The sequence below is a fragment of the Rhinolophus ferrumequinum genome, chromosome 17 (genome assembly GCF_004115265.2).
Source record: "Rhinolophus ferrumequinum isolate MPI-CBG mRhiFer1 chromosome 17, mRhiFer1_v1.p, whole genome shotgun sequence".
Lineage (NCBI taxonomy): Eukaryota > Metazoa > Chordata > Mammalia > Chiroptera > Rhinolophidae > Rhinolophus > Rhinolophus ferrumequinum.
In genome coordinates this window covers 6,574,240-6,587,044 of record NC_046300.1, presented here as the reverse complement: position 1 = coordinate 6,587,044, position 12,805 = coordinate 6,574,240, and the positions used below count along the sequence as shown (strand labels likewise).

Genomic DNA, 12,805 nt, shown 5'->3' with positions numbered 1-12,805 from the left:
TCTGGAGCATTTTCTCAATCTGTTGAGATTTTGCTTCCTGGCAATTGTCAGTTTGGCTCAGATAAACTCAAAAAAATTACAGGTTTGGACGTTCCTTATGTCGATGATTCCCCCCTAACACTGGAGAGGGGCCCTGGGGGACATCCTCAACCTGACAGCCCCCTCAGCTAAATATGCCTGGACCCTGGAGGGAGGAGAAGCTTCACAGGGTGGCCTTGGGCTGAAATGTGAGGGACCTGTAAACCATGGGTCCCAGGGCTTTGGAGGGTAAGAAAGGTGGGGGCAAGAGGAGCCCTTAGCTCAACAGGATTCAGCCTGGCCCTGGGAGCTGTACCTCCTTTACTCCCTCACCCAGCCCATACTCCTTGTTCTACTTCCAGGAGCACCTTTTCCCTTTCTGCTCTTGAAGCTTAGGTGGCACCTCCTCCAGGAAGCCTTCCTGATCCAGGAGGTGCCAGGTTCATTTTGTGGGTCTCACAGACCTGTTATACACCCACTCCAGTACAATTTACTCTGGATACCCGACTCCCTGCTTCTCCCATTCCTACTGCTGGATCTCCTCCCGCTCCAGGCTGAGCACCTGGTGACAGAGAGGAAAGAGCATCAGCAGGGGCCTCACCCAGTGCTGGGAGGATAAGGTGCCTGAGGTAACATAAAAGGCACTCCCTTCTCTAACCAGAATTGGCCCGGAAATGAATAAACATGCATGGAAAATCATGGCATGGTTCCCGTGTTCCAGTCAACATGTCTAAAGATAGTCATGTAGGGCAAAACCAAAATGGAACATTCCCTGACTGGGGGAGAGATATGGGTTCTTGTGACCTCTATCCCACCTCCAGACACTCAGAGAGACTTCGGGCCCTCCTTAGTCACCCCGTACACTCGTTTAGGGAGGGGGTGGGGGTGCTGCAGTCAACAGTTGGTTCTCTGCTGCCACCGTGTGGCCAAGCTGTTGGCTGCCTCCAAGCCAGTGCCTGCTCCAGGCAGCCTTGGTCATTGATAGCAGGTGTCCACAGGAGCACCTTCCCCGTCCCACCTCTGCTCACTCTGCAGGAGGGGAGAAGGGAAGCCATGTGGAGGAAGTCAATGAATGGGACCTTGCAGAGCCAAGTAAAAGTGCTCCCCCAAGGTGAACTCACCAAGCGTGGCCCATATTTGGCTTATGAGCTACCCAACTGCCCTGGCATCTGTCACCTTGAAGAAGTGCTAGCCACTTTGCCTCCTTTGGGTTCTCACTCCCCGCTGAATGATACTCCAGAGAACCAGTGCTAGCTTCTTTCTCCACCCAAAACATCACCTTAGTGGCAACAGGGGGATCTAACCCCATCGCTCTACAGCTTTAGAACAGTCAATGGTTCCCCACTGCCAGACTTTTCCCAGGAACTCAAGAACCCTAGGCCTTGAAGACTCCTCCAGTTTCACTGTAAACCAGTCCTACCAGGTCCTTCCGTTTGCATGTGCTTGTTCCTCCACAAGGAACACCTTCCCTGTCTGTTATTCCTTCCTTGATCCCTAGATAAACCCCACACTCCCTGATGCCCCGTCCTAGACACATACTCATCTAATTGTGACCATTCCTTCTCACTCCCACCCTGAATAGGTGCTGAACTGCAGAGAAGCTGAGAGCCCTACAGGTATCAGGACAGCCAATAGGGGCATCTCGGGGCCAACTGTTGACCAGAACAGCAGTAGCAGTCAGGAAAAGCTGGCCTGACATCACCCTGGTCCCAGAGGCAGTGGTTTGGTGCCTTGGCCAGAAGCAAGGGGGACAGAAGCAGGAAAAAGGCAGAAAAGAGACCCAGGGCATGTGTGCAGGGGTGAGCAGCATGCACCAAGCCTGTGGCCCCAAAGGCCAGATTGGTGGGTCTTTGGGGTCTAGGCAGGTGACCTGTAGCCATACCCATTCTAATGTGATCGGGGGGGGGGGGGCGGGCAAGGGTAAGGCTATGCCACCATTTCCTGGGACAGTAAGTAGAACCATTCCAGTGTACCCTTGGCCCATGCCATCCACATGGACACATTCTCCAACATGAGTTGGTTTAAGTGGCAGAGTATCTTGGCCTACCGAGCTCTAAGAGACTGCAAAAAGTGTGATTCAATCTACAATCTGAAGACCATATTCAGTGGACACTTTTCTCCCATAAACACTCCCTAGGTCTTTCACTCCTTCAGCCATTGAGATTGTGGCAGAACTTGGAACCCTAGCAGCAAGGTAGAGGCTTTCTGCACTGTGCGTTGGGCTCTGCCCAAAGAGGGAGAGTGAATGGGGCTGGGCCTTCACTGATGAGCCTCCTGTGATCGCCATGGTGACCTCCATAGGCTGGGCCATGCCAGGAAACAGAGTGCCTGAAGAGAGCCTAGTGTACCTAGTGGCATCAGCCCTTCTTAGGGCAGGATCCACTCCTGCCCTACAGGTCAGCTGGGTCTTCTCTCAGTCCCTGCAGCTCATTCCTGGGGGCCATTCCAAGGAATGCACTATCCAGAGGTAGGGGAGCTGAGATGGATAGCCCTTCATGAGAAGGCCCAAGCTGGGGCAATTTCCCCAAAGGCCTACAGCTACAGGACGGCTGGACTGAATTTGTGCTGAACACTGTGCCACCTCACCAAGGGCTCCCACCTATACCAGGGCTCAGATGCTGCCCACCTGACTGTCCCCATCTTACTCAGCTCAGCCTCTGCTGAACTACAGCAGCCCATTAAGCAGAGCCAAAGCCAGGGCTTCCAGAGTGGTTGGGTGGTCTTTCGGGGCACACAGCTGGGGGCCCCACCCAGGGGTGAGAGGGGCAGGCTCAGGCTGAGTACGGAGGCAAGGCCAGTGGGGTGCTAGAGAGCCCTTTACACGTGGCAGGGCTTCAGATGAATGCAAACAGCCTCAGCCTAGGGTCCGACTCTGAGCTTGTGCGGCCTGCAGCTCTGCAAGAGGGGGAGGAAAGGGGTGCAAGCGTGCATGTGCCCAGTGGATGGGAAAGCATGGCAGAAGCTAGGGAGGAAGATCCGCTGTCTGTATGTGAGTGAGTGGGGGAGCAAAGGAACCAGTGACAAGGCCTGACAAGTGTCTTCCCCAAAGCACTTTAATGCACGCACCAACCCACAGTCCCTGCCTGCTGCCTGGGCAAGAGAGGCCAGCCCCGCCTGGAGGCTCCCATGACCCAGTGGGCTTAGCAGGGCTGAGCCCACACTCATTCCCATCAGTAGGTGAGGGGCGTCAGGATGAAGAGGCGGTCTTCTTCCTTGCTGATCCAGCGCATCAGCTTATGAATGGCACTGACAGCTGATGCTTTGGTTCCCAGGGGGCTGTAGCACATGTAGAGCTCAAAGGCACCTGTCACCTGGAGGAGGGGGTACAGGGTGGTCATCCAAGTTAGATACCCCTCATGGCCCCTGCCTGGGACCCCGATGAAGCCCAGCCCATCCCAGGGCTACCTTACCCAGGCCAGGAGGTTCTCGTTGGGGCCTGTGTAGTAGATAGTCGTGAGTGGGCGGGAGGCATTGTGCGCTCGGCTGTGCAGGTACTGGTAGAGGCCCAGCAGCCGCTCCTGCTCCTCTTCACTGGTGTACGGGGCCTCAATCTCAGGGCTGGAGACGGGGGAGTGGGTTTGCAAAGGAATGACTTACATTGTATTCTCTGGAGATCTAGAAACACCCGTTCCTAGCCAGGGAGACTGCCGCGTGTCTTACCCTCCAAATGCTCCCTCAGGATAGGGCGTTGTGTCCTATGGGAGAAGACTCCCAGGACAGGGCTGGGCCCGCTCAGACTGGAGCTCTGTTCTCCTCCCCCCACCCCAAGTTCATGGCGTCTTTGGTGATCCTCCCTTGGAGAAGCCAATTTGAGTCTAGGTTTCCAAGACAGGGGGACAGGTCTAAAGGGGAAGACAGGTGAGCTGGGAACTCTCTAGATCCCAAAGGGGTAAAGAGAGAATAGAAGCTGTGACATCTGGCCTCAGTCCTCTGTTGGAGGAGGAAGTGGAGGAGTTCTGCATCCTGGACTGGACCAAACTGACCCCTAAGGCAAAGTTGCTCCAGGGCAAGGGACCCAGGAGACCTCTGTACCAGCTTCCTTCCCTAAGTGTCTTGGACATTTCCAAACCATCTGGGTAAAGGAGTAGAGAGGTGTATGCCCGTGGAGAGTAGGGTGATAGGGAGTCTGGGTCCCTGTGTCAGAGTAACACAGACCCAGGACATTCCCAGAAGGGTCATCAGTTTCAGAACTGCATCAGGGCTCAGGCCCAACCAGCCTCCCCCCATGCCCCTGTCTCCCTCAAACACTGTCCCCCAGGCCCTCCCTCACCTGGTGAAGAGTCCTGAGCTCTTTGACTTATAGAGAAAGTGGCGCAGGTCGGGGATGCCCACTTGGGCAACACTGTAGTAGGGCGTGCGCAGTGCCTCCCGCAGCGCCATGTGGGCTCCGCGCTTCCGCAGGCGTTCCTGAAAGCGGCGGCGGCAGTCAGAGACTGCAAAGAAGTCCTCGCGGTCGGTGGAGACCAGCAGCAGGCAGAGATCGGTGTCAGGCTCCAGGTAAGAGATGTGTGCATGGAAGAAGCCGGCTGCGTTGAATTTGGGCAGGCACACGGGCGTCCAGGCCTCGCCCTCGCGAAAGGACGAGGAGGAACTTATGAGGTTGAAGAGTAGGTGCAGGTCGATGGGGTGCAGGAATTGGTCTTTGCGGCGCACGAGCGCCACGAGCTGGTTGCGCGCCAGCAGGATGGAGAAGACCAGGCTGCGCGCGCGCGCCTGCTGCAGGCTGGCACTCACGGCGTCGCGCACAGCGGACGCCAGGGGCAGGCAGCGTGCCGCCCCCATCAGGAAGCTGGGGTCTCGTGCCATGAGCTGCAGCAGGTTGTCAGTGATGCGCTCCGAGCCCGAGAGGAGGCGCCGCAGGTCGTAGTTCTGCTTCTGCTGGAAGATGTGGCTGAGCTGCGCGCCCGTAAGAAGGCTCAGGATCTGGTAGTAGATGTAGAGCAGCTCCTGCGCCAGTTCCTGGGCCGACTGCCGCGTGCGGGCCACCGCCACCAGCACCAGTGGGCTCCGGCGTACGAATACTACCTTGTAGCCATCTGAGGGTGGGGTGGGGGAGTGGAGGAGGGATGTCAGCTTCAGCCCCTCTCCGGAAAGTCCTCCCGATTGGCCTGGCCCAGTTCCCTCGGAGCCCCGCCTCCTGCGCAGATCGTCGCCTTCCACATCATCCTCTCCACCCTCCCTCGGGGCTCTGCACACAGTAGGGGCTTCAGGATGAGGAGGAGAAAATCGGCAGCTCACGGCCCCCTTTCCGTGAGGGCTCCCGGCCTGTCCCTGGCACTTACTTCACAGACTGGCACCGGCTGAAACGCGGGGAAGCACTTCAGAAAAACAAACATTCTTGTGCGAAGTGGCAAGAGCTGGGATTCAGGACCTGGAATTTTTGGGTCACTCCCCCAGGCTTCTCACCCTCTCCAAGGGCAAAGCCCATATCAGAGCCACCTTTGACCCTCACGGCAGCCTTAGGAGGCAGTCAGTATTGTTATCCCCTATTCAGAGGAGGACCTAAAGCCCAGTGAGTGGTGGGACGGCCCTAGGTCACACAGCACATCCCAGCCCTCTAGGCCCTGGGAGTCCCAAACCTGCTATGAATGAACCCTGGCCAGGGAAACCCTGTCAGCTTCCCTCTCCAGATGGCTCACCTGCGTGGATGGAACGGATAGCGTTCTTGTCAGCCTCCAGGAAGGACACCAGGGCCACCATGACACCCATGGTGCTGGAAAGTGCCTCCTCTGACCCATAGCGAGAGTACACAGGCTTCCCCGCCTCGCTCAGCACAAACACATGCTTCTGGTGCAGTCGCCAGGCCTCGGCAGCCTCCTCCTCATCCCCCTCGCCTGTGCCCTCCCTGGGGGACTCTGTGGCTGGTCTCCCAGCTGTCCCTGGGGGCTCTGTCCAGTCCTCAGAGCTTCCTGGCAGCATCTCCTCTTGGAGGTCTCGGGCCACGCCTGTCAGCTGGGTGCTCAGCTCACTGAAGTCTTGGCTGATCTGGCGCATGTCTGTAGGCAGCGGTGGGGGACCCCCAGCACCCTCCTTGGGATTCTCCCCAGAAGCCGCCCCATCCTCCGATTCAGTCAGGTCCTCGTAGGAACGGGCATGGACGAACATGGCACCCTCCTGCCCAGCACCTGCCGGCCAAAAGCACTGGTGCTTAGAGCAGTAGCTGCTGGCAGACCACCTCACCAGCAAGGTGCTTCATGGGTACTCTAGCTTGACTGCCTATCCTGATGAGGCAAGTCACTCTTCTCTCCTGCTATCTGCTAGAGTCACGCCTCCCTGCACCTTACAGCCCATCAGGCTCCTCCCATCACACCGGGAATAAGACCCAAGCATCTCAGCTCTGAGGGCAGCTGGTATCTGCCTCCTTCTCTCACTCTCATCTCACAGCCCTTACACATCCCAGTCACAGTGGCCTTCAAACCCCACCCACCCACCTTAGGGCCTCTGCACCTGCTGTTCCCTCTGCCTGGAAGGCACTCCCACCTCCTCCCATGGTTCACTCTTTGTCACACTTCAGCTCTCAGCAAAGATGTTAGCTGCCTCCTCCCCTGACCTCCAACCCCAGGACAGCCATCATATCTTCCTCCTTGATTTCTCTTGTGGCACTTGTCCATTATTGTCCTTCTCCCTAACTCCGATGGGGTTTCCTTCCAAGGGCAGGAACCTGGTTGTTCACTGCTGTGTGCCCAGCACCTCACCTGTACCTGGAATACCTCCTGTGCTCAGTGACTCTCTCCCTGAGAGAAGACGCCCCGACCCTGCTCAGGCCACAGCGTCTAATCCACTCCGCTGTAATGGCCCCATTAGCCTGTGGCTCCCCCAAGGCAGGGACCATCTCAGTCTTCCTACACTTTTTCTTCTTCTTTTTTTGACAGAATAGTTCAACAGATATATTTTGGGTCTATTATGAGTTCGGCACCAGGCATTGGGTATACAACTGCTCTGTGGTCAAAGAGCTCACAGTCTTGTGGATGAGAGACATGGGCAATACATACATAAACAAATAAAATGACAAAATAACTAATGTTCTGTACAGAGCGTGGTCAGAGCAGGCCTAACTTGTGAGGTGACACTTAAGCTGAGGGAGTGTGGCCTAACAGGAAGTGCAGAGGAAGGCCAGAAGCAGACTGAGGGTCCCTGCAGTGGCCCTAGTACCTGAAAAATACCCAGTGGGTGACCTAACACATGCACGAGTGAGAGGGAGGGAAAGCTTGGTTGGGAACCCTGATTGCCCTGGAGGCTGCCTGGGGCGGAACACCTTGCCCGTACCTGGCTCCATTCCCTGGGCCATTCCTGGTGTGGGGCTCTCGGCTCTCTCCACACTCTGCCCATCAGAAGGAGCCAATGTGCCATCAGGGCATTCGCTGCTTTTCTTCCTTGGCATGTCAGCAGCCATCGCTTGGGCTCTCCTGTGGAACAAACAAAGGCATCATCGAGGGGAAGGGAGAAGGTGCTGCTGGCTGGGGTCACTGGTGTAATTAACAGTAGTAAGTAAAGGAAAACTGTCCCTCTCGGGGACCCAGCTAACTCAAACCTCTGGGGAATGAATTGAGAGTATTCCCCTCTGAAAAATGAAGTGTTGTTCTTTTTCTGATTATAAAAGAAAGAATTCATGGTATCTATTCATTGTAGAAAACTTGGAAAATGCAAAAAATTACAAAGAAATCATTTTCTCACCATTCAGGATCTTTCGCTGTTAATATTTTAGTGTATTTCCGTCCAGTCTTTTTTAAAAATGTGTATATACACACATATATAATGTAAATAATTTTTTTGTAAACTGATAACAGCAGCTAATACTTATTGAATGCCAAGGTAGGATGCTAAGAAGTCGATGTGGACTGAGTTATCCAATCCTGCTCACAGCTCTCTGAGGCAGGTGCTCCTGTCAGACTAGCTCCTATAGATGAAGGAACTGAGGCTGAGAGAATTTAAGTACTCGCCCAATGTCACCACAGGAAGGAAGTATGGGACTGGGAATTGAAACAATTCTCTATTCTGGTATCTTTCGCTGCACATCCTACAGGGAACATTTCTCCATTCAAAATGGAGTTGACCAATAGTTCTTTTTGGATATTTAGGCACTTGCAAAGAAAGAAGTAAGGCAGAGGAAACAGGTTTGTCTTTAGGCTGGAGCCTGGCTTTTCTTGGAGTATACTTTTGTACCTTTTGAATTTGGTACCAGGCCTTACCAATTAAAAACAACTATCAACAATTTCTATTTCCAGCCCCAATCTCTCGTGACTTTTAGAGGCACATTTACTTGACGTTTGCCCTTGGATGTCTTACAGGATCTCAAAGTTCTACGTCCAAAACTGAGTTTCTGGTCATCCCCTTAAAAGGTTGTTCCTGTCAGAGTTTTCTCCATCTCAGTGAAAGACGACTTCACCTTTTCAGTTATTCAGTGAAAACTCTTGGAGTCATTCCCTATGCTTCTCGTTTCCCTATACCTCATACACCAAACCATCAGCAAATCCTGTCAGCTGCACTTCAGAATACAGGCACACCCAGCAAAATGTCTCTCTAGTTAACATTTTTCTCACAGAATGACTCTTGGTTTGTTTTTAATACCTAACCCTGGTAGCCAGCCTTCAAGAGATAAGCTTCAACTCCTGGTATTCATGCCTTTGTGTACTCCCCTCCCTCACCAAGCAGGGCTAATCTATGTAACTAGTAGGAAAATGTGAAAATGGTAACATGTGACTTCTGAGGCTAGGTCATAAAAGACATTGTGGCTTCTGCCTTGCTCTCTTAGATCACTCTCTCTAAGCAGAACCATCAGCCATGTTGTGAGGACAGAAGCAGCCCTACAGACAGAACCTCACGGCAAGAAGCTGACACCTGCAAACAGCCAGTACCAAGATTCCAGTCTTGTGAATAAATGAGCTTGACAGCAAGTCGTCTCATCCCAGTCATGCCTTCTGATGACTGCAACCCCAGGAGACCCCGAGCCTGAACGATCCAGCTAAGCTGCTCCCAGATTCTTGGCCCACAGAAACTGTATGAGATGATATTTGTTGTTGTTTTAAGCTGTTAAATTTGGGGATAATTTGTTATGCAGCAACAGATGACTAATACAACAAACGTGTATTGATTCAGCTTCTGTTTATATTTTTTAAAGTGCATATTTACAGCATCAAAACTTGATCTGCATTTTTAACAAAGTAATGTGCATTTAAAGCGTTAATTACATTCCAAACAGAACTAATGGATAATCACTGACTGCCAACAAAAGGGGCTTACTTGCATCACTGCTGCAGGCACCTGAAGACGCCATGAAACTAGATCAAAGCAATAAACATTTCTTGATGATCAGGAGGGAATGTTTTAAGCATTTTATATCCTAACACTATAATTTATTGGGCATATATCATGTATATATTTCCCTGTGTTTTAGCACCATTTTAGAAATTTGGGGATTAGGGGTTGATGAGGGAAGTATTATACTTTTTCCCATTTAAAATAATGGGAAACAGACACTAAGTGAGTGATTCCAGACAGAATGTCCAACTTTTGTGGAAGGGATTACTGATGTTAAGTGGAAAATGTCTTTGTCAGGAATCTGACTACTTCTCATCACCTCCAACACTACCACAACGGTCCAAGCCGCCATCTCTCTCTAGTCTGCTCACCAGTCTCCCCACTTCCGCCCTTGCCCCTGCACAGTCTATCTTCTCACATCACTCAAAGTGATCCTCTTGAAACAGAAGTCAGGTCGTGTAATTCCTCTGCTCATGACTCTGTAATGGCTCCACCCCACTTAGTGAGAATGTCATTTCCTCACAGTGGTCCACAAGGCCTACTCTACCTACCCTCCCCCATCACGTACTTGACCTCACCCATCTCCTGCCCTTTTCCCCACTTGTTTTGCGTTAGCCCAGCCACAGTGACCTTGCTGCTTTCCTCAGGTATAATGTAAATCCTGAGCACTCCTTCACATCAGAACTTTGCCCTTGCTGAACTTCCTGTACGGGCCACATCTCCCGGCTTTCCCCCTCGCCCTGCACCACACCTGTTCCTCTGCTTGGGCTAGATGTCTACTTGACTTCCTTCTTGTTGCTGCTCAAATGTTACCTTATCAGAGAGGCCTTCCTGTAGTATCCTTCATTCTTCCCCCCCTTGCCCTGCTTTATTTGTCTACATTGAAAGCCAGCCTGTGACCTGCCACAAGTTTCAGGTCCACACTCAGAAGTTTAATCAATGTTTGCCACACAAGTACCTTTGGAAGGGAGAAGGAGGAAGATCCTAAAGCACACCCAGCTATAATGTAGCCTCTGGAGCAACTGCCTGTGGGGCAGACTTGTCCTTGCTAGAAGTCGAGTGTTTAGGAACAATGGCTCTGGACTCAGTGGGACCTGGACTTACCTGGTTTGGTTCTGTAAGTCTCAGTTTTCTCATCTATAAAATGAGAATAATAATAGTACTGATTCATTGGGTTGTGGAGGATTAAACAAGATAATCCACGTAATCTGGTTACAAGTGCACAGAGCAGGCACTTGTACACTCAGCTGCTGTCATTCGCATATCATGATTATTCTTACTTAGAAGTCAGACCATGTACAGTTGTACTTACACACAGATCCAGTGAGTGGTCTCTGCCATGCAAATCAGTCCTTGGAGAGTTTGCTCACCCTGAGCCAGGCCCTGAATGAACTGGCCTGGGAAAATGTGCTTCTGACCTTGTGAAGCCAGGTGGGCTCTGCCTGAAGTGACCCATCTGTGATATTGGGCCAAAGAGCTGTCTCTGAGACGAGGGCTGGTAGTTCCTCCAGGCTAACTGGCTATTCATGGGCCCTGGAGTTGCAAGAACAGATCGTTCGTTTTCTCCTGCTCCTGGAAGTCTCTCCCAAGTTGAACTCCTTGGTGTGCCACATGCCCCAGCTCTATGGCCTTGCGCCTCTGGTTCAAAGACCCAAACAAAGTCTACAGCAACATACCAGATGTCCTGAGGGCCCACTACCCACTGATCCCTTGAGGGCTTCAGGTGACTGAGCCCAGACTGGTTGAGTGATACCCCGCATGGTACCCATATGGAGTGGGGGCAGGGTCGCTGGCATGGGCTAGTGGATGCTTCCTTCTCCACAGTTCCCCTGCCACCTGAGATCATACAGCATCTCAGCATCTCCAAGGCTATTCTGGGGACCCAGCCAAAAGCCTTCATGAAGCAAACAGTTCTCTGGACATTTACTCTGCAAACTAGGCAGGGAGGTGAGTGACTCACAGCAAAACCCACCAACCCCCACTGGAGCCATAACCTGTGTAGCTGATGCTCCTGGGAGGCTGAGCCTGAAGGAGTTAAGCAAGAGAGGTCTTTTGGAACTAGTTCCAGGTGCTCCCCTGGAGCCCATTCTTAGGCAGCCTGTCTAGAAGCACCCAGGGCTTGCAACTTTCCCTACAAGTGCTCTGCTGTGAGGTGAGCAATGCCACCAAGCAGGTTGGCTCAATGAGCTCTTCTAGTGTACCTCCCTCTCTCAGGTGCCCGCCCTGAAGAGGGAGGACCTTGCAAGAGCCCCTCCCTACAGCTCCCTCTTCCTGCTTAGATAGTGGTTCACCCAGCCTTGACCTTTTGGGGAGTGACCTCCTCGAGTGTGATGCCAGGATCCAGGGGTATGTGGCAGACAGGGCCCAGGTGAGGCTGTGCTGTACCTGCTTCAGCAGGATACCTACTCCAGGCTGAGTGAATGGCCTGGTACTAATCACTGCTGGTAGCCACTGCCCTCTCTGACAAAGGCTGTTCACCCTCCCCTAGCAAACTCCAGCCCAGAAAGGGTGGCTCACCCAGTATGAAAGGCAGCGCGGTGATCTGAGCCAGGGACCCTTGAGAGCAAAGTCCCAAGCCCCAAGACACTTGCTCAGCCAACAGTCACCTCTGCCAATCTTTGAGAGGCTCTTGATGGCCGAATTTGTGTGCGTTGGGGGGCGGGTGCTACCTGGCCACTCGCCCCACAGGACTTTGCCGTCCCAGCATAAGGATAGGTTCCAGGCCTCGCCTTTTGTATTCCCCACCTAGGGGCCAACCCGCTAAGGGACCCAGAGACACCCGGTCTTCCTACCGCAAAGGGCAGCGTAAACGGCAGGGGCCCCCAGTCTTCAAGCCCCTCCTTCCAAGGATGACAGCTCTCCACTCTCTCGGCGGCCACAGGCCACGTGGGTTGGCAGTCGGACTCACCTGTTCCTCCCGGGGACTTAGGACGCACAGATTGCCGGTCACTGCCTTCTGCCGGACCTCCAGGAGGACACTGGTGTCCGGCGGGGCCAGGACTCAGGGCGCAGGTTCGCGGGACCACCGCACCCTGCGGACACAGACATGGCCACAACGCGGGCCACCGCCCCTTCCACTGCCCCTCGCCCGGCCGCGGGCCCAGGAAGACAGCGTTCGCCGGCCTCTCGCGGCAGAGGCCCGGCTCCAGCCGCTCTGCCCGGCCCTGCCCGTCCCCAGGGTGCATTATGGGAAATGTAGTACGCAGCGCACGGTCGCCTGCGGTGCCTCGGGGTGGGGGCGGCGGGGCGCAGGGTCCTGGCAGTGCCCAGGCCCGGCCTGACCCCGGCGGGACTCGCCTCACTCGGCACCGCCTTTTCCAGCGTCCCCGCAGGGCCCAGGCGCCTCCTCCAACCCCCATCCCCCGAATGAACGGCAGACCCAGGCTTCCTGGCCCCTCAACCCTAGCCAACTAGAGGTTTATTTCAAGGGAGAGAAAGACATTAGTTGGCATTGTTTCTTTCACTGATTGTGGAAAGACACCGCAAGTTTGGGAAGCTAGATAAATGTCATTAGTGAGCCCGGCCACAT

At 53.7% G+C, this 12,805-nt stretch overlaps 1 protein-coding gene across 2 annotated transcripts; it reads right to left on the bottom strand.

Moving 5' to 3' along the window:
• Window positions 1–3,033: 3,033 nt before the first annotated feature.
• On the bottom strand, window positions 3,034–12,444 carry MON1A (MON1 homolog A, secretory trafficking associated). Of its 2 annotated transcripts, XM_033133107.1 has the most exons (7): window positions 12,185–12,444; window positions 10,589–10,809; window positions 7,285–7,424; window positions 5,658–6,143; window positions 4,289–5,054; window positions 3,429–3,576; window positions 3,034–3,329 (listed from the first exon to the last, which is right to left on the bottom strand). In XM_033133107.1, the coding sequence occupies exons 2-7, from the start codon at window positions 10,615–10,617 to the stop codon at window positions 3,189–3,191; spliced, it is 1,710 nt and encodes a 569-aa protein (XP_032988998.1). In that variant the 5' UTR covers window positions 10,618–10,809; window positions 12,185–12,444; the 3' UTR covers window positions 3,034–3,188. The 2 variants fall into 2 exon arrangements, with proteins under 2 accessions (XP_032988998.1, XP_032988999.1); XM_033133108.1 differs by lacking the exon at window positions 10,589–10,809 and having other exon boundaries at window positions 3,054–3,329.
• Between the last annotated feature and the right edge of the window lie 361 nt (window positions 12,445–12,805).